This window comes from Stenella coeruleoalba, assembly GCF_951394435.1.
Source record: "Stenella coeruleoalba genome assembly, chromosome: 3".
NCBI lineage: Eukaryota > Metazoa > Chordata > Mammalia > Artiodactyla > Delphinidae > Stenella > Stenella coeruleoalba.
In genome coordinates this window covers 29,453,038-29,472,064 of record NC_137148.1, presented here as the reverse complement: position 1 = coordinate 29,472,064, position 19,027 = coordinate 29,453,038, and the positions used below count along the sequence as shown (strand labels likewise).

General features: G+C 42.5%; 1 protein-coding gene across 1 annotated transcript; it reads left to right on the top strand.

The window, feature by feature from the left end:
- Positions 1-3,349: 3,349 nt before the first annotated feature.
- On the top strand, positions 3,350-18,558 carry UGT3A2 (UDP glycosyltransferase family 3 member A2; the record flags this gene model as incomplete). The annotated part of the gene is given in 12 exon segments (XM_079917404.1): positions 3,350-3,470; positions 5,937-6,038; positions 11,415-11,513; positions 11,516-11,528; positions 14,163-14,262; positions 14,493-14,562; positions 14,565-14,617; positions 14,621-14,626; positions 14,630-14,665; positions 15,904-16,133; positions 18,280-18,521; positions 18,524-18,558. Coding segments are annotated over 12 exon segments (1,080 nt in total). The 5' UTR covers positions 3,350-3,376.
- Between the last annotated feature and the right edge of the window lie 469 nt (positions 18,559-19,027).

The following is a 19,027-nucleotide window of genomic DNA, read 5'->3' as shown; positions in this document are numbered from 1 at the left end:
AGATGTAATTGTAAAGGCCCCCAGGAATTACAGCCCACAAAGTAGAGACTCTACCCTCCACAAGCCATGTCTCTATCTTCCCCAACATCTCTTACCCGAGAGCACAGGGCAGGGCTGTCTCCTCAGGGTTTTCTCTAAGTGTCGGGCCTTCTCTTTAGCAAAAGTGGTCATAGTTGATTGCTGATCATTCAGTTCATCAGTTGACTGCCTGATTCCTGGGCTTGGGAAGTGAGAATCTCACTTTTCAGCCAATTTGCTGCGTCCTGAGATCATAAGTGTAGAACCCCTTAGGTCGGGCATTTGTCAAATGCTCTATAAACTAGCAAATGTTTAAACATTATTAAAAGAAAAGAAAATGAAGCCCCAATAAAGTAAAACCTCAAGTAAAAGCTGACACAGAATATTAATCCTCAGCAGGATTTTCAGAATCTGCATCACAGAAGAGGCCCTTAGGGATGAAGAAAAATATCAAGTCCTCATTCACTGCCTCTTAAACAGGAGCCCCAGGCAACAGTGACTTTTCTGAAGGATTTGCTGCCAATGGAATGTGAAGATGTCTGTTGGCCCAATAGTTGAAAGCAAGAGACTGGCAGATGTCACTGGCACACAGCTTTTAGAGTCGTTTATCAAATTAAAAAAAAAAAAATTGCTGTTCCTTCAGTTGTGTTCATGAGACCGTGTAACGTCTCCCAGAGCAGGAAGACCATTAAATTGATGGGTACAGTTTAGATGAGGGGAAGAAGGAAGAAAGCAGGAACACTCTAAGCACCAGAGAGAATTGTAGCAAAGACAAAAACAAGGAAATGGGTAAATGCGGGTTTATCACTTAAGGAAATTGCTGAATAGTTCTCCTACCTTTGGCCATGTACACATCCTTACCAACATTTGGTGTTGTCAGTCTTTTTAATTTTAACCATTCTGGTGAGGGAGAAATGGTACCTCTAGTTTCAGTTTTCATTTCCTTCATCTCCAATGATGTTAAACATTTTTTCAGGTGTTAATAGCTGTTTTTATATCTTCCTTTTTGAAATGTCTGTTCATCTTTAGCCCCCTCCCTTTTTTTTTTTTTTTTTTTGAGTTCTCTCTCTCAGATCCTACTCAGGTCCACACACTCAGCTCCAGAAACCTCTATCAAAGAGGAAGTCATGTCAGTCCACCTCTTTGCTTCCCCTTTGCCGTATAAAACAAAAACAAACCAACAAAACAAACAAAATAGCCCAGTTTTTAGTTAGGTTGTTTGTCTTTTTATTATAGTTTTGTAGAAGTTCTTTTTATGTTATGGATAGAGATCTTCCATGGATTGCCTGTTTTTTTCCTTACTAGTCTTTTGATGAACAGAAGCATTTATGTTTGATGAACCCTGGTTTATCAATTTTTTTGTTTATTACTTAAGAAATCTTTGCTATCTCCAGATCAGAAGGGTATTCGCCTATGCTTTCTTTTTCTATAGGTTTTATAGTTTTATATTTTACATTTAGGCCCATGATCCATCTTGAATTAAAGTTTGTGCATAGATGTTTTAGGGGATTATGATCTTTTTAAAAATATAAATATTTAGTTCTTTTGTCTTCAGAGCAGCTTGCTGGGATTGTGTGTGTGTGTGTGTGTGTGTGTGTGTGTGTGTGTGTGTGTTGGATTTATAGACCAGTTTTGGGAGAATAGAGATTGTAACAGTTTTGAGCTTTCAGAGCCATTAACATTGTACATCTTTTGATTTTGGTAATGCTTTGTAGAGTGTAGAGATCATGGACTTTTTTTTTTTTTTTTGGCTAGATTTAATCTTAGGCATGTAAAGTTTTTTATATTTCAATTTCCATTAGTTTTTGCTATTAGATAGAAATACAACTGATTTTTATATATAAACCTTGAGTCCTGCAATTTTGATGAACTGACTTATTCTATTGTGACTTTTTGTAGCTTCCATGAGGGTTTTCTGTGTACACAATAGTGTCTCTGACAATATCAATTTTCTTCTTCCTTTCCGATTATTTAATTAATTCATTCATTTATTTACGAACTGGCTAGAGTTTCTACCATGTTGTTGAATAAAAATAGTAAGAACAGGCATTTCTGCTTTGTTCCTATCTTAGATGGAAAAAGTTCAATGTTTCACAATTAAGTATGATTATAGACCAAGATTTTAAAAAATATATGCCTTTTATCACATTGAAGAAATTACTTTCTATTGCTAGTTATGCTGAGAGTTTCTATCATAAAAGGGTATTGAGTTTTGTCAAGAAAACAAAGATTTTTTTCTGCATCTATTGAGATAATATGGTACTTCATTTTTACTCTATTACTGTGGTGAGTTATGATTCATTTTGTTGATGGTTTCCTTTGCTATGCAAAAGACTGTAAGTTTGATTAGGTTTATTTTTGCTTTTGTTACTTTTCTTTGGGTGTCAAATCCAAAAAAATCATCACCAAGACCTATGTCAAGGAGCTTACTGCCTATGTTTTCTTCTAGGAATTTTCTTGTTTCTGGTCATTGAGGTCTTTTTCTGCCTGTTTCAGAGTTGCACTAAAACCCCGCACCGAAGCCAGTCTTGTTTTGAGGATAGAAAATGCAAAGATGACTTCTGGGGTTTGCATGCCCTGTCCTTCCCAGGGTTAACATTACAAGGCGGCAGAATTACAAGATGGCCTCAACTTGTACCCAGGGAGACTGTGGAAAGATCCCTAGGCCTATTTTATGAGGCTCATTCAGGATTAGAGCCTCAGCTTTAGAGGTCCGGTCCTCCGGGTGAAGACTTGGACTTCAGAGTTAGGACTCTAGCACCTCTTCATGAATAAATTACCTCCTTTTAAAAGGCTATCAGTGCTATAATCCAGGAATGGTAGGTCAGGTTCCCTTGGGGATTTGCTTAGGGAGGTCTTGAGTTTGCTACACTAGCAGAGATTTTAAGCAGGTACCTGGAGAAGTGGAGCGTGGATACAGCAGTATGAAGTATTAGAGCGGTTAGGTGGAGTACCGTAAGTTTGGGGAAGGGTCCATAAAACTGAGATGGGTCCAAGTCACCTGGAGGTAGAGTTGTCATCCACGTGATTTATAAACGTCTCTACCATTCCTGGTTCAGAGTTATCTCCCAGGCAGGGAGGGCGGAGACTATGTGAACAGCACTGGATCAGCTGACTAACCCCTCCTTTCTGCTGCCAAGGTTAGGGAGGGTGAGGAGAGACTGTCTAATGGTTTCCTCACAGAGGGAGGAGGGGCCCAAGGGCGAGAGGGGACAAACAGAACGGAAGACAGACAGAACCACTCTCTTATTTCTCCCCAAGCCCTCAGCCAGCACCTTTCCTTCACTGCCTGCGCATCAGGTCCCCTGTGCGGGGGCGGGGCAGGGGTCTCGGCCCCGCAGCTTCTACAGGAGCAAGGATGGCGGGGCAGCAGGCGCTGCTTCTAGTCGGATTCCTACTGCCTGGCCTCCTCCTCTCAGAGGCTGCCAAAATCCTAACTCTGTCCCTGGTGGGTAAGTGTTTGGCCAAAGATCCAGAGACAGGCAAACGGCGCTTGGTGAGAGACTCGTGTGTTTTTCCGGTCTGGAGCAGGTTTGTTACCCTGGCCGGCGGATGAAAAGGGGGCAGCCATTTGTGCGTGTAGGAACGGGGCCGGGGCCAGAAGTTTGAGATCCAGCCCAGTGCAGGAGGCCCCAGGCCGCCTCCTCCAGGGCGCGGGCTGGACGTTCAGAGGCTCACCCTAAACTTCTGGAGGGCGCACAGCAGTTGCCGGTAAAGACTGGGGCTAACTAGCGGTTTGCAGTTCTCGGAGGCCAAGGAAAGGTGCTTCTAGGGGCAGCAGTAATAATTTTCTGAGGGTGCCCAGGAGCCAAGGTGGAGCAGGGAAGATACTACAGTGACAATTAGGAGAGTGGAGTGTTTCACCCCGAGGAATATATCAGGATACAGGGATAATCTTAGGGTGGAGTTTCCCCAAGACTTTATTTTAACCCATAGTGGGCTCTCTTAGATCACTTTTACATCACTGAGAATCAGGGGATCTTAGAGTTGCAAGGAACCGTAAATCATCAAATTAAGTCCCCACTCGGTTTTCCTGAGCAGGAAATGAAAGGTCAGGGAAGTGAGGTGCTGATGGCAGGAGCATACGGGACCTCCCTAATGGAACATACCAAATATTTACTCAGGATTTCCCACCCCCAAGATCATCCTCTCCAAGCTTCCACTGTCACCCACTTTCCAGTGGGGAGTTTAAAAAATCACTTTATCTCTATTTGAAAGCTTGTTTTTCTTTTTTCTTTTTCTTTTTTTTTTTTTTTTTGGCCTCACTATACGGCATTCGGAACTTCCCCAACCAGGGGTGGAACCCCGCTGCAGTGGAAGGGCGGAGTCTTAACCACTAGACCACCAGGGAAGTCCTAAAATCTTTTTTTCCTGCTGACTGTTTGTGGTAATAATGCAAGAGAGCTTCCTCACCCCCTAAAAGTACACTGTTTCCCAGCCTCAGGCTCTGAGACGGAGCTGGTGCGCTTTGTGAGGGGCTGGACACCCAGAAGGCACTGGGGTCCCCAAGACCCTCCATGAATGGATGAATGTGTAGTTGCCCTTCATCCTGCCCTTTCTCCCGGGTCTTGGGATTAAAATGTGGGCCAGAAGTGTGGAGAATTTGTACTTTATAATTTCCTGTTACGTCAGGCTGTACAATTCTGTGTATAAAAAAATTAAGGGTTTCCCTGGTGGCGCAGTGGTTGAGAGTCCGCCTGCCGATTCAGGGGACACGGGTTCGCGCCCCAGTCCGGGAAGATCCCACATGCCGCGGAGCGGCTGGGCCCGTGAGCCATGGCCGCTGAGCCTGTGCGTCCGGAGCCTGTGCTCCGCAACGGGAGAGGCCACAACAGTGAGAGGCCCGCGTACTGCAAAAAAAAAAAAAAAAATTAAGAAGTAGCTGCACACTTTTTCTCCTGCACCATCCGGAGCAGCTTTGTTACCCTGGCGGGCGGACGAAGAGGGAGGAGCCATTTGTGCGGGTCGGTGGGGGGCAGGGTAGGTACTCCATCCCTCTAACCCCAGTCTCCAAACCCTTGCCATTTGCCATTAATTTCTCTCCTGATTTAGCTTTCTCTGCTGCTGAGACCCTTAGATTCAAGCAAAGGGCCTGTGTTGGTGCGGGTTCGAAGAGGAGACCTTAGTGAGATGGAGCCCCTCTCCCAAGGATTGAGCCTGTTTTTCCTTAGGATCCCAGGATTGTCCTCAGATAGACGATGTCCCAGCCACTCATGCATATAGGATCCTGCAGGCCCATCCCATGGACCCCACAGTTATCCTGCAAGTCTATCCCCAAGTCTTAATGGATGTGAAACATTCAGGCCCCAACTGAGAAACTTCCTGCCAAATAAATATATTTGAACTGAAAGCATTTTGGCTCCAACTGATAGCTCCACGTCCTTCTGCTGCAATGGTTGCTTCTTGGACTCTTATTCAAGCACCCATATTTCTGGTTCCTACTCTTGCATACTTTCCAAAGAGAAGGATCCCAGAAATAGCTCTGATTGCTTGTCCATTAGGACCCCTTCACACTCACATGCACGGCACCATGCCACAATTTCCACCAGTGCAGTTATTTCTTTAGGACATGGTGTCTCCATAAGTCCCCAGCTGAAATGCAGCATGTACCTTAGGATCAGGAACTCCTTAGGGCCTAAGTCCCAAGAAGCTTATCACACTGACATGGAGGCCAGAGTTCCAAGAGGAAATCTTTGATGGAGGTTTGCCACTTGTCAAGGAGCTGGGCCAGCAGGCTCTGGGTGAGTGGGCTAGGGCTTACTCAGAATGAGATGGAGAGACTGACTGATGACGCTCATTTCCTCTACTCCCTGGCAACTTTCTGCTTCCCTACCCCTCCTCTCCTGGATTTGTCAGCCCATCAATCTTAGAATCTCTACTCTCATCATTACAAAAATGAAGTTGTGCACTGTTCCTAGGTGGAAGCCATTTTCTACTGGTGAATCAGGTCTCTCAGATTCTTCAAGATCATGGTTGTAATGTCACCATGCTTCTCCAGAGAGGAAATTTATTGCCACCAGGTGTCTTCCCCACTAATTCTTGATTGGGTGTATTCCAGGCAAGGAACAGCAATAGCAATGCCTTTTGCATAGAGGGTCTTTTCAAAGAGTTTCTTCAAATGTAACTGGACTGAAAGAATGAAAAGGGTGAGTGTGTGCATGTGTGTGTTTGTGTGTGTGTCTATGTAAGGTGTAGGAAAACTTCCTGGCTCTTTCCACCAGGACTCCATGCTCTGTAGTTCTATGTTCTCCTCCTGTACCTGACTTCCAGTCCATCTCAAGCAACCCTCCACACATTATCACAGACCATTTTGGTAATGCTACTTTATAACTTGGCTTGAAAACCTGTTGAACAGGTGTGTTATCCATGTATAAGATTTCTAATAGGTAAGGATCACTTTTTTCTATGGCATAGATGACTTCTCCTCTTATGGTATCTGAAATTTAAGGAAGTTTTCTCAGGAGGTCCCTTATTTACGCAACTAAGATCAGAATCTACCATTGAGATGATCTTGTTTTCTTGAAAATTAGTGACTGCCCGTGAGTTTGTGCAACTGATGTAGGAAGTGCCTAAATCCAAAGAGTTTAGCTAGAGTGAGCTCCTAAATCTTAGCAACTCCTCTCTATTGACAGAAAAGGAAACAGCAGCCCTAAGAACTTGAACAATTTACTCAGGGTCGCACGGCAGGTTAATAAGTGTGTTGGGTGGGTTTAGGACTTTAAGCTCTGGATTGCTCATTCTGAAGTGTTGCTCAGGCTTTGATTTAAGAAAAAAAATGCAGTATTAAGCGGACTCTTTGAAGAATAAAATTGTGAGAAATTCTAAAACTTTGAAGGTGACTTCAGGCTTTGTAATTGTTCAGATTGTTTTAAAATAATTCTTTTTCTGTCGAAATTTCTTTCACGTTTTTTATCGTGAAAAAATATACATTACATGAAATTGACCACTGTAACCATTTTTGTATAGAGGTTAGTGACTTTAAGTACATTCACACGGTTGTGCAACTATCTCTGCCATCCACCTCCAGAACTTTTTTATCATTACAAACTGGAACTCTGTACCCATTAAAAATAACTGCTCATTACCCATTGCCCCAGCCCCTGGTAAACACTATTCTACATTACTTCTCTAGTAATTTGACTATTCTAGATACCTTAGATAGGTGCAATCATACAATATTTGTCTTTTGTATCTTGCACATTTCACTCAGCATAATATCTTTTAGGCTCATTCATGTTGGAGTATGTATCAGCATTTTCTTCCTTTTTAAGGCTGAATAACATTTTATTGAATGTATATACCATATTTTATTTGTCTGTTCATTTGTTGATGGACATTTCTATTGTTTCCACCTTTTGGATATGTTAGTAATGCTGCCATGAAGATTGGTGTACAAATATCTGTTTGAGTCTCTACTTAAAACCATTCTAATCACCTTCTAGATTAAGTTCTATATGCTTCACTGAGCATCTTTTATATGCGTATCCTTTTGCACTTTCCTTGATAGCAGATCTGATGAAATAGCTGTAGTGTATTAAGATCTAATTTTTAAAATTGTAATTTAATCTAATGAAAATTTTAAATTAATTTAAATTAACATTTTAGATTAAAAACTACATTTGGCATGAACTTTGAGAAACTACTGAACTTCTACCCCTTTAACAAATGTATGTACATCAAAATCTATAAACAATTCAGGGAGTTTTTAGGTCCATTCAGTCTTATTCTTAGGTTCCAGCTTTAAGTGTCTAGGGTTTCTTTCAATATTCCCTAATCATGGGCATTCCTGAGGCTTTGAAACAGCATATTCATTCTTTTTTTTTTTTTTTTTTTGCGGTACGCGGGCCTCTCACTGTTGTGGCCTCTCCCGTTGCGGAGCACAGGCTCCGGATGCACAGGCTCAGCGGCCATGGCTCACGGGCCCCAGCCGCTCCGCGGCATGTGGGATCTTCCCGGACCGGGGCACGAACCCATGTCCCCTGCATTGGCAGGTGGACCCTCAACCACTGCGCCACCAGGGAAGCCCCAGCATATTCATTCTTTACTTCATTAGAAGAGCTAGGCTAGGTGTCTGCAAATCAGGAAAATACATGATTAGGTTATTATTTCTGACCTGATGCTCATTTCAGTGTATGGAATATTTGAACCATATATTAACTATTAATTTGAACACACCCATCTTGCTTATTTATTAACAACTTTAGTGAAGAAATAACCTCAGTGGCACTGAAGAAACAAAGATCTCTAATAATCATAAGCTCCAATCATTATGTGGAATCACAATTGGGTTATTGATAGAGGCTGAAAGGATATTGAGGACATGATAGAAAAAGCCTAGATTGCCTTGAACACACTGTTAGTGGAAATGCACACGTTAAAACTCTGCAAATGAGGACTGCCTCCAAGGGCAATGGCTGCCCTTGCCCTGTTCAGATGCAGGGCTGTGTCTGAGCCGCTTCATTCCCCCGAAGTGCACATTCTCCTCGGCAATAGCAGCCTTCACTCTAGTGGGGACCGCACTGGAGCAGGAGCCTAGTGCAGGCCTGGTGTGCACTGGGCTGGTCCCAGGAAACCGGCCAGATCCGCAAGAGTTTCAATCTGCTTCCTCTGCTTTGTTCCTGGGAGTGAGCAGGCATGTATACACGCTCTTCATAAGCGAAGGCTTGGTTTCTTACAGCCCTCTGGTAAGTCCCACTGGTTTTCAAACCAGCTAAGGGGATTCATCGTCCCCGTGTGGGACCCCAGGGCATGATAACTTTTATGGAGAACAAAGAAGAACTCTGAGGATGAAGCAGTAAGCCCAGAGGTTAGAGCTTCAATCTCACAGGGCTGAGTTTCAAATCGCAGAGGATTGTTTCCAGTCCTTAATAAGGAATTTTGACATCCAGATGGGCCAACAATATTAGTTGGCCCATTTGGATGTCAGAATTTCTTATGACCAGTGACTGATGCTTTCCTTCCACTTCGTTGCATTTAGATTAATAAAATCAGTAACCAGTGTCTTATACCTGCCCCACTATTGTTTCTTGGAAGCAGAAAACTTGTTTCCTGATTTCATAGGTCCACAGATGGAGAGAAATTTTGCCTCTGGGTTGATCATACCCAGACTCTCACCCATACTTATTAAATTATTTGGATGTTATAATTTGGGACATTTGAGCCAATGATATTTAGATGAGATTTTGAACTATGAGTTGGTAGTGTAAAAGTTTGAGACCTTTTGGGATGTTGAGATGGGGTGAATGCATTTTGCATGTGGGATGTACATGAGTGTTTGAGGTGCAGAGAGCAGAACATAATAATAGGCAGATAATGCCCCCCCCCCTCACAAAGATATCCATGTTCTAATTCTTGGAACCAGTGAATGTTCTACCTTACAAGGCAAAGGGACTTTGCAGATGTGATTGATATAAGGATCTTGAGATGGGGAGATTATCCTGGATTATCCAGGTGGAGTCAGTGTAATTACAAGAAATGAAAGAAGATAACAGGAGAATAACAGAAGGAATGTGATGGTGGAAGGAAAAGTCAGAGTGACGTGATTGCCAATTGGAAGGAGGCTATAAGCCAAGGAATGCAGGCAGACACTAAAAGCTGGAAGAGGCAAGGAAACGATTGTCCCCTTGAGCCTCCAGAAGGAATGCAGGCCAGCCCACATCTTGCTTTTACTCACATGAGACCCATTTTGGACTTCTGATATCCAGAACTGTAAGATAATAAGCTTGTTTTTTTTTTTTTTTTTTTTTTTTTGCCACTAAGTTTACAGTAAATCTTTGCAGCAACAATAGGAAACCCATGCAGCCATCATAGGTGGTCAGGTCGCTCCAGGAGGCAGGAGAGCAGGTTGCTAAAGGCAATTTTGAGGGGCACTAATTACAGTGCCTATTGTATTGTGATTTGGACAGATTCTAGATGTTTTGTTATTTGGGACCGTATCCAAAGGGCTGATTTTCAAGCAATGAGCATACATGGACTTAAGTAAAACATATAAATGAGAAATATGTTGTCTCCAGAATGCAAAAAGAACTAAAAGATGTTGGACCCATTGAAATATTATGGTGTCAATAGTTGTTTCTTGACAATGTCAGTGATAGAAAAACCTTAGACTGACCAAATCTTCCCCAGGAATTTCACTTAGGTACTGGGTCTTGAGCTTTGTGTAGGGACAGTGGCACATCCCTTCATGTGAACTACTTTGAGAACGTTTCTGCCTTGAGTGAGTGTGTGAAATGAATCTCCTTGGAGGAGGATGTCCTTAATGTAATTAATACCTATGCTCCTGGGGAAAGTTGGATGTGGTTAACATTTTGCCAACAAAGATTGTGGCCAATGGTAGACCTGTTGAAATGTCCCATTGGCAACCAGTTAGAGGCATACTGTGCCTCTTCCAAGGTGAAGGCAAACTGCAGTTGAGAGCCTGGTAAAATAGGTACTGAACAGAACATATTAGCCAAATCTATGACTGCCAAGTATTTTTTAGTAGATCCTTGGATAGAGTCAGTCATTTCACTGAGGTTGGATATGGGAGCTGTAATGTGTGGGACCATGCAATGATCTGTTCCCGGTCACTATGCACAATTTGGTTGGACGTCATGACTGATGTAGGCACAAATGCATTAAGAAGAGTATGGAAGGTTTATTACTCAAATAATAAGGACTTTTTGAAAGAAGAGGACAGGTTCCCAAGCCCCTGAAAAATGGCTATCGAGAGTAGGGAGGGATGACTAGCTTGAAATTTTATTGTGGGCAGGGGGTTGGGATGTGGTGAGGGTTCCGCCTCATGGGCCTGACTTGCATGGTTTGAAACTCCCACTTAGGGCCACGGGAGGGAGCATGCAGGCTTTCTTACCAGTTTGCCCAGGTAATGCACAGAAGAGGGAACGAGAGATAGGGCTTGAAGCCTGCTAGCGGTCAAACATCAGCATCAAACATCAAACTCATGGGTAACCGAGGAGAAGCCAAGCTGGTACGTAGAGGTGCAGATTACTATTTTAATTAAGCCATTCAGTACTTTCTACTGAATCACAAACTATTTGGATATATCACTTTAAATAATGAAGTTGAATTTTTCTAAAACAGAAAGAGCAAAGGCTCTGGAATCAACCTTGACAAATTATCTTAAACTAATTAACTTTATTTTTTCAGCAATAAAATGAGACAAGTAGCTATACATTCAATTAAGGCTTTAAACGGAAGTTTCCATAATTTAAACTAAAAAGCATTCCTGAATCACTGTAAGGTTCTCAAGAAATACTTTCATATACAAGATTGAATAAGAAAGCAACCAAATGGAACAAAAACAATTCAAAAGACACAATCGAATGTTGGTATCATCATTCTAATGTTAATCCATGTTGTGTGACACATTTAACATTTAACCCGTTGGTGTTTCTTAGGTTTTACAGAGGAGGAGAAATTATACAAAGTTATTAACTGGTTTCTACCTGAAGACGATAACAAAGAATTTAAGAAGTCTTTTCATTTCTTTATGGAAGAAATTTTGAGGGCAGGTAATTTTTTAAATTATTTGAACTAAAGAGTCACAGTTTTGGTAATATAAGTGAATGGGTGGATGCTTGGGCTGAGGATGTGATAAAGGGATGGTTGGATGGATGGAGAGGGGGAGGGAGAGAGGGATGAATGATGATGATAGTTGGGTAAACAAGTTATTTCACACCAAATCCTCCATTTCAGCCATTGGAGGCTTTCCCTTGCTCTGTCCTTTCTCTCTTCTACTATAAGCATGAAGGTATTCCTGTAGCAACTGGGAGGTAGTTTCTTCTGGGACTTCCTTGCAACACTTCACTTACAATCTTTGTCTATAATCTCCCCAACACAGAAGCATAGGTACCTCAACCTCTCACTGTTGGTAGGGAAATCAAAGACACCTTTCCATTTATTTTTTTCCTTTCTCCTCACATGTATTTATTAATGGAGAAGACTTTTAAACAATGATTTTGTAGAAGTTGAGCTTCTGGCCATGTAAAGTTCTTTTAAAATGCAATCAACCTCGTGCAAAATAAGACATGAAGCTGACTCCTTTTGCTTCATCTGGAATGGAAAGGAACACATAACTCCTTACTCATAGACATAGAAGTGAAAAGACAGAAATCCATGCCTATCTGGATTAATTACAGAGGACTAGTCCCCTCTTTTCTTCCTGAAAATCTATTTACTAATAACGGTACTGCTTAAATCTATTTCCATAAAACCTCCTTTCCTCACTCAAACTGGAAGACCATAGTCCCTCTGGGATAGGTCTGACCTAACCTACTCATCTGATACTTAGTCTGTATCGTCTTGCGACGTTATTTATACATTTTAACTATATGCTTTGTCTATTCTCCCCCAATTTCATATTTTTGAGGACAGATATAGGTAACCATGCATTCTTGATACTTTTCTATTTGTTAGCTTAACTTTAACTATGATTAGCAAATTATATTTTAGGAATTTTTACAGCATTACTGAAGTTATCCAAAAGTTTTAGTAACCACTCCTTTGTTATGTGAAATCTTTAAAACACAGCAGGGGATGATTTGAGACAATCACTTTCATTGCGAGACTTGAAGTTAACCCTGAAGGTCAGGCAGAGATATGTATATTGCTAATGACTTCTCAGCCTCTGTACAATCTCTACCTGGGGCACAATGGTGCAATGGTGGACAATTATAACTATGCCAGGGTACCGATTCTCTTGGTCCTCCATGCAGCCAGGAGGCCTCTGATGTCTCGAGCCCTTGCACTTATTACCTCTAGTATCTTAGAGTGCAGATGGATATCCTATTTCCCCATATGTTGTACAAACAGGAAACAGGGTCATAATCTATATAGGCAGTGATGGGAAAGCGTTGCAAGAAGATAGGTTCCTGGAATAATCCCATAAGCAATGTCTTAATTACATGTCAGAAAGCTTTGCCATTATCTTCTCTGTATACCTTAGCCTGCACTGAAGTGGAAAGGCTAATCATATGTTTCAGAACCAGGTTTCTTTTCCCTTTGTTTAACCTCTGGGCTAGCTAGATTTTGTTCTAATATGATCAAATAATCCCTTGGGTGAGGAAATCTGTCATATGTGAATATACAGTAATTTTTAAAAAATAGCCTGTATTGTCAGTGTTTATCAAGTGACTTGCACTGTTTTGCTAAGTAAACAAGAAAACCACTCATAAAAGTTCAGTATGTAAGTGAAGTTTAAGGAAAGTGTCGCAGAATTTATCAAGTAGAAAGAGATCTGTGAGGTCTGCTGTGGTCAAAGAAGCCTCCCAGAGCAGAAACCCCATTGAGGGCAGTTCATTTTCAGTTAACATAATGCATCTGTGCCCATGGATTTCAGGAATGGAGAGTTCAAAGATATATTTTCTAAGAACTGGCATAGAGAGTGCTGGGGATTTGGAGCAGTGAGGAAAGGGAGGGGGGACGAAGGGAACACTCTCAAGAGCAGAACATCTGCCCAGAGTGACTAAGGTACATATTTATGGACAGTGTAGGATAGGATGGCTGCTGTTGGGTGTGGTCTTACCTACCTGGAATATTTTCTTTGTATCCCAAGATTCTTTTTTTTTAATTGACGTGTAGTTGATGTACAGTGTTTGAGGTATTCAGCAAAGTGATTCAGTTCAGTTATACATATATATGTGTATATATATATATATATTCTTTTTCAGATTCTTTTCCATTATAGCTTATTACAAGATATTGAATATAGTTTCCTGTGCTATACAGTAGACCTCTGTTATCTATTTTATATATAGTAACATGTATCTGTTGATCCCAAATTTCCAATTTATCCCTTCCCCTGCTTTCCTCTTTGGTAACCATAAGTTTGTTTTCTATGTCTGTGAGTCTATTTCTGTTTTGTAAATAAGTTCATCTGTGTTATTTTTTAAGATTCCACATATAAGTGATATCATATGATATTTGTCTTTGTCTGACTTACTTCACTTAGTATGATAATCTCAAGGTCCATCCATGTTGCTGCAAATGACATTATTTCATTCTTTTTTATGGTGAAATAATAGTCCATTGTATACGTATAACACATCTTCTTTATCCATTCATCTGTCAGTGGACCAAGGTTCTTTTATGTATTGTGATATTAACACTTCCAATGAATATTTATCATTTATTTATTTTTCTTACAGAAGCACATTTGAACACGTTTTAGCTATTTTGGAGCAACTAGGGCTTCCGTGCAGTCATTTGCTAGGGAGAAATGATACTATGAATTCTTTAAAGAATGAGAACTTTCGGGCTTCCCTGGTGTCGCAGTGGTTGAGAGTCCACCTGCCGATGCAGGGGACACGGGTTCGTGCCCTGGTCTGTGAGGATCCCACATGCCGCGGAGGGGCTGCGCCCGTGAGCCATGGCCGCTGAGCCTGCGCATCCAGAGCCTGTGCTCCGCAACTGGAGAGGCCACAACAGTGAGAGGCCCACGTACCGCAAAAAAAAAAAAAAAAAAAAAAAAGAATGAGAACTTTGACTTGGTGATAGTGGAAATTTTTGACTACTGGCCTTTCTTGCTTGCTGAGACGCTTGGAAAGCCAGCCCCCTGTCTTATGTGCCAGTATTCTATTCCTTGTTAACGGACCACATGGACTAGTGGGGCTGAGTGAAGAATTCCCTGATGTTCTTTGATGTTCCTGATGTTCTTTGGCCCTTCATTCTTTTCTATCCCAGGCCTGATGTCTGCAGCCATCAAAGTCACAGTGACCTACTGCTTTTGGTCTTGAACAAGGTCACCACAAAATAATCCTAAACCATCTGTGAGCTCTGAGAACGCACACCAGGGGGCACATTGCCACTGTATTCAGTGCTTTATGTGCACATGTTCACCCATGTTCCCTTACACACTCACATACACACAGACACACACACATATCTTCCTTAGCTACTAAGGTGTGAGCAACTCATACATTCACGATACTGATGCCAATGGACCTGAGTGCCAAGCTGAGCAGCCTCCTGGCCAGTTATTTGGCACACTGAGTCTCTGATACCAGAGAATTTTCTCACCCACAACAGGTTATCTCTGTGCCTAGGGCTGCTTCTTAGAGACTCCTCACTGCCATAGCCACTGACTGGATCAGAGGCTCATGACCAAGACTATGACAAAATAATCTGTAGAATTTTAAAAACATTCCTGTTTCCACATCTGCAAATGTATTTCTTTAAGTCTTGGACATGGGATATGATTCTCATTTCAAAGAAGAAACAAGGAGGTTCTTAGGCACATCCCAGTTGGCCAACACAGGCTGAGATGAACTCTTCATTATCAACAATCACCTTAGTTAGCTCTAAGTAAGCAAAGGCTAGCAAATACTGATGTGCAGAGTCCAGTCTTTGCTTTCAAGTGGCTTCTCATATACTTAAAGAGAACAACACATACAGTGTAAGTTTTATGAGTGCTACATGAGTTGTGATGTCAATGAATGTGTCAGTAATTTAGAGAAGAGGGATATTATTTGGTGGATGAGAAAAGTTTGCTCAAGGAAAGGAAGAGACAGAGAGAGACAGAGATAGACATAGGGAAACACAAAGAGAAAACAGATGAGAGAAGCAAAGAGGCATGAGGGGATAGAGAGAAGGAATGGAATGATGGAATGGATAGATGGAATGATGGATGGATGGATGGGTGGATGGATGGATGGATGGATGGAGATATCTGCCTTGCTTAGCACTATTCTCTACAGAATTCCCTGGGTTCTGGCTGAGTCAAGGAGTCTCTATACAAAGGCAAGGCTTGGAATCCTTGGGTGTGTAGCAAGCAAAGTCATCTTCACAATGGCTCCAACACACTTTAAGTCCCATTGGTATTTTCTTCTGCCTTTTCTGCTTTCCTTGTTCTGAAACTTTTCATCCTGAAATGTTCTGCTGCCTTTGTTATTTGCAACAGGGCACCCTCACGTCCACCTTTTTGTCACTCATGGTGGGATAAATAGTGTCATGGAGGCCATCCAACATGGCCTGCCCATGGTGGAGATTCCCCTCTTTGGAGACCAGCCTGAAAACCTGCTCCGAGTAGATGCCAAAAATTTCGGTGTCTCCATCCAGTTAAAGCAGATCAAGGCTGAGACATTAGCTCTGAACATGAAGCAAGTCATAGAGGACAAGAAGTGTGCAGCTCTCTGGGCTTGTGGTTACTCACACTGAATGAAGATGTAAACCACAACGGGCACCGTGTGGGTCTTTTTTTTTTTTTTTTTTTTTTAACCATGTGGGTCTTTTTTGCAATAAAACTGAAATTTCCAGGACGTGAAATAATATGTGTGTGATGCTAACAGCTGACTTATTTCCTATGAGAGGACGACTAGAACAGTTTAGGTTAGATGCTGAGAATGATTTTATACCTTCTAGTTGTAAGGAGCCCGAACTACTGACACAGGGTGTCTTTGAGAGGTCTTCTACTTTGGAGGTGCTTATAGTAGAATTCCAACTGAGGCAGGAGGTTGGCTTTCTGTTCCCAATATCCCACACTGCTCCCCACCTCAGCCGTTTTGACTGTGCTGCTCCCTAGAAAACACATTCCCTTCTCTTCGCAGGGTTGGCTCCTTCATGACATCGAGGCCTCATCCCAATGCCACCTGCTCAGAGAGACCGTCTTTCTCTGATAGTCCCAAAGCCTTCTCTCCTATCCACCCCAATTATAGCATATTATTTTTTTCTTAGCACGTCACAGGATCTGTAATTGCCCATTTCTTTATGTTTTAATATATTGGCTGTCCCCCACACTAGTAAGCTCACCCAGGACAACAGCGCATGTCTCCTGTTTTCTGCTATGTTCCCAGGGTTCAGCACAGGGCTTGCCACAAAGTAAGTTTGAATGGATTCCTGTTAAGTGAGTAAATACAAAGGGGCCCACTGACCTCTTAAGAAATTTTCCAACCAGCACAGTAATCTCATGTGAAGAAGAAAAATATATTTTCTTTCTTATAATGAAGAAGGACTAAAAAACTTAGAGCTTCAAGGGCACAAACCCGAATCATATCTCAAGACTTAGCATTACTGCACAACGTTGTGGCACATAGGAGACCTGCAAGTAATTCTTGTTAGGTGACCGAATAATAACCACATTGCATGTGACTCCTAACCCCAGAAAAGTTGTTAAGCTCTGGGGGTCAGATAACCCAGAAACTTTATGCATATTTGGTATCTCATATGTTTAAAATACTCATTTTCTGATGAATGGCTTCGTAACTTTCACTGGATTTTCAAAGACCTAAACCCCAAATGTGCATGATCTACTGGCCCTGTGAAGGAGTCATCTGGGCTGGGATGGTCCACAGACATTGGACATCAGGGCTGGCTACATAATTCATGTGCCTTTATGTGAAATGTGGAGACCCTTGTCATAAAGTTTAAGGATTTCAAGAGGGTGACAGCAGAGAATTAAATCAAGCACAGGCCCATTTAAGGGTGGGGCCCTGTGCAAATATGCAGGCTCATAGCCCATGAAGCCAGTGCTGGTCAACATGATGCTTTGAAGGAGCAGGAAAACACAGATGTCTTCCTGGGCTACAGTCCCCAGAGTCACATTTGTTATCTAGCCCAGACACCAGCACAAAGTAGATGCTCAATAAATATAATGGTTTCCTGTAGTATATCTTAAGCCTCCTTGGGGTAGAGATTAGTCCTTACAGACTTAGTCACTTTTTTTATAGTTTGGCACTTCCAGCACCAAGCATGGATCTTTGCATGCAAATATCAGTTTGAACTTTATTTTTAAAAATTTCTTATTTATTTATTTATTTTTGCTGTGTTGGGTCTTTGTTTCTGTGCGAGGGCTTTCTCTAGTTGTGGCAAGCGGGGGCCACTCTTCATCGCGGTGCACGGGCCTCTCACTATCGCGGCCTCTCTTCTTGCGGAGCACAGGCTCCAGACGCGCAGGCTCAGTAGTTGTGGCTCACGGGCCTAGTTGCTCCGCGGCATGTGGGATCCTCCCAGACCAGGGCTCGAACCCGTGTCCCCTGCATTAGTAGGCGGATTCTCAACCACTGCGCCACCAGGGAAGCCCAGTTTGGACTTTTTAAAGGGACCCAACTAGACCATAGCAAGGCCAAGCCAACAACTTTTCCTTGAAAGGGAATCTTTTGTGCATAATTTGGAAAATGTGTGTGTGTGTGTGTGTGTGTGTGTGAGAGAGAGAGAGAGAGAGAGAGAGAGAGAGAGAGAGAGAGCGAGAGAGAGAGAGAGAGAGAGATGCAAGATCTCTAAGACTTCTGAGACCACTTGAGTAACACGTCCATCTGTCTCTGCCAATAGGCAGAAATCTGCCATGGTCGACACCAGCATCATGAAACGCTCCCACCCCCTGACCCCCAGCCAGCGGCTGGTGGGCTGGATCAACCACATCTTGCAGACAGCGGGTGCGGCTCACCTCAAGCCCCACACCTTCCAGCAGCCGTGGTGGCATGAGCAGTACCTGCTGGACCTCTTCTCGTCCCTGCTGGCGGTCACCCTGGGCACCGCGTGGCTGTGTGGGCAGCTGCTGGGCCTGGTGGCCAGGTGCTGTGTGGGACCAGGAAGCTAAAGAAGGCCTGAGGCCAAGTGGAGCCTTGGAAGGTGGTGTGTTTGGGCAGAGTCAGCATTTCTTGGCATCTCCCACCAGTTTTGTCAACCCTCATTCTCCACATCCTATCCACTTGCTATTTTGCTACAAATTCCTGCTCACTGGCTTCTTCCTATTGTTGACTTAAAAAAATATATGCACAACGTGAGAGTTGCGAGTTAAGTTTTATTTGGGGCAAAATGAGGACTGTATCCTGGGAGACAGCATTTCAGATAACTCTGAGAAACTGCTCCGAGGCGGCGAGGGGAGGTGCCAGGATATTTAGGAGTTTTGAAACAAAGAGCAGGTAATTGGGAACATCAGAAGATTGTTGTTAAATAAAGAAAACCGGATATCTCAAGTTAGGGAATTTCGCACTTTTTCTGTGTATGGGAAGATGCAAGAGTCTGGGCTCACCGAAATCATTCCTTTGATAATGCACCTTAGCTGTCTGGGGCCTGT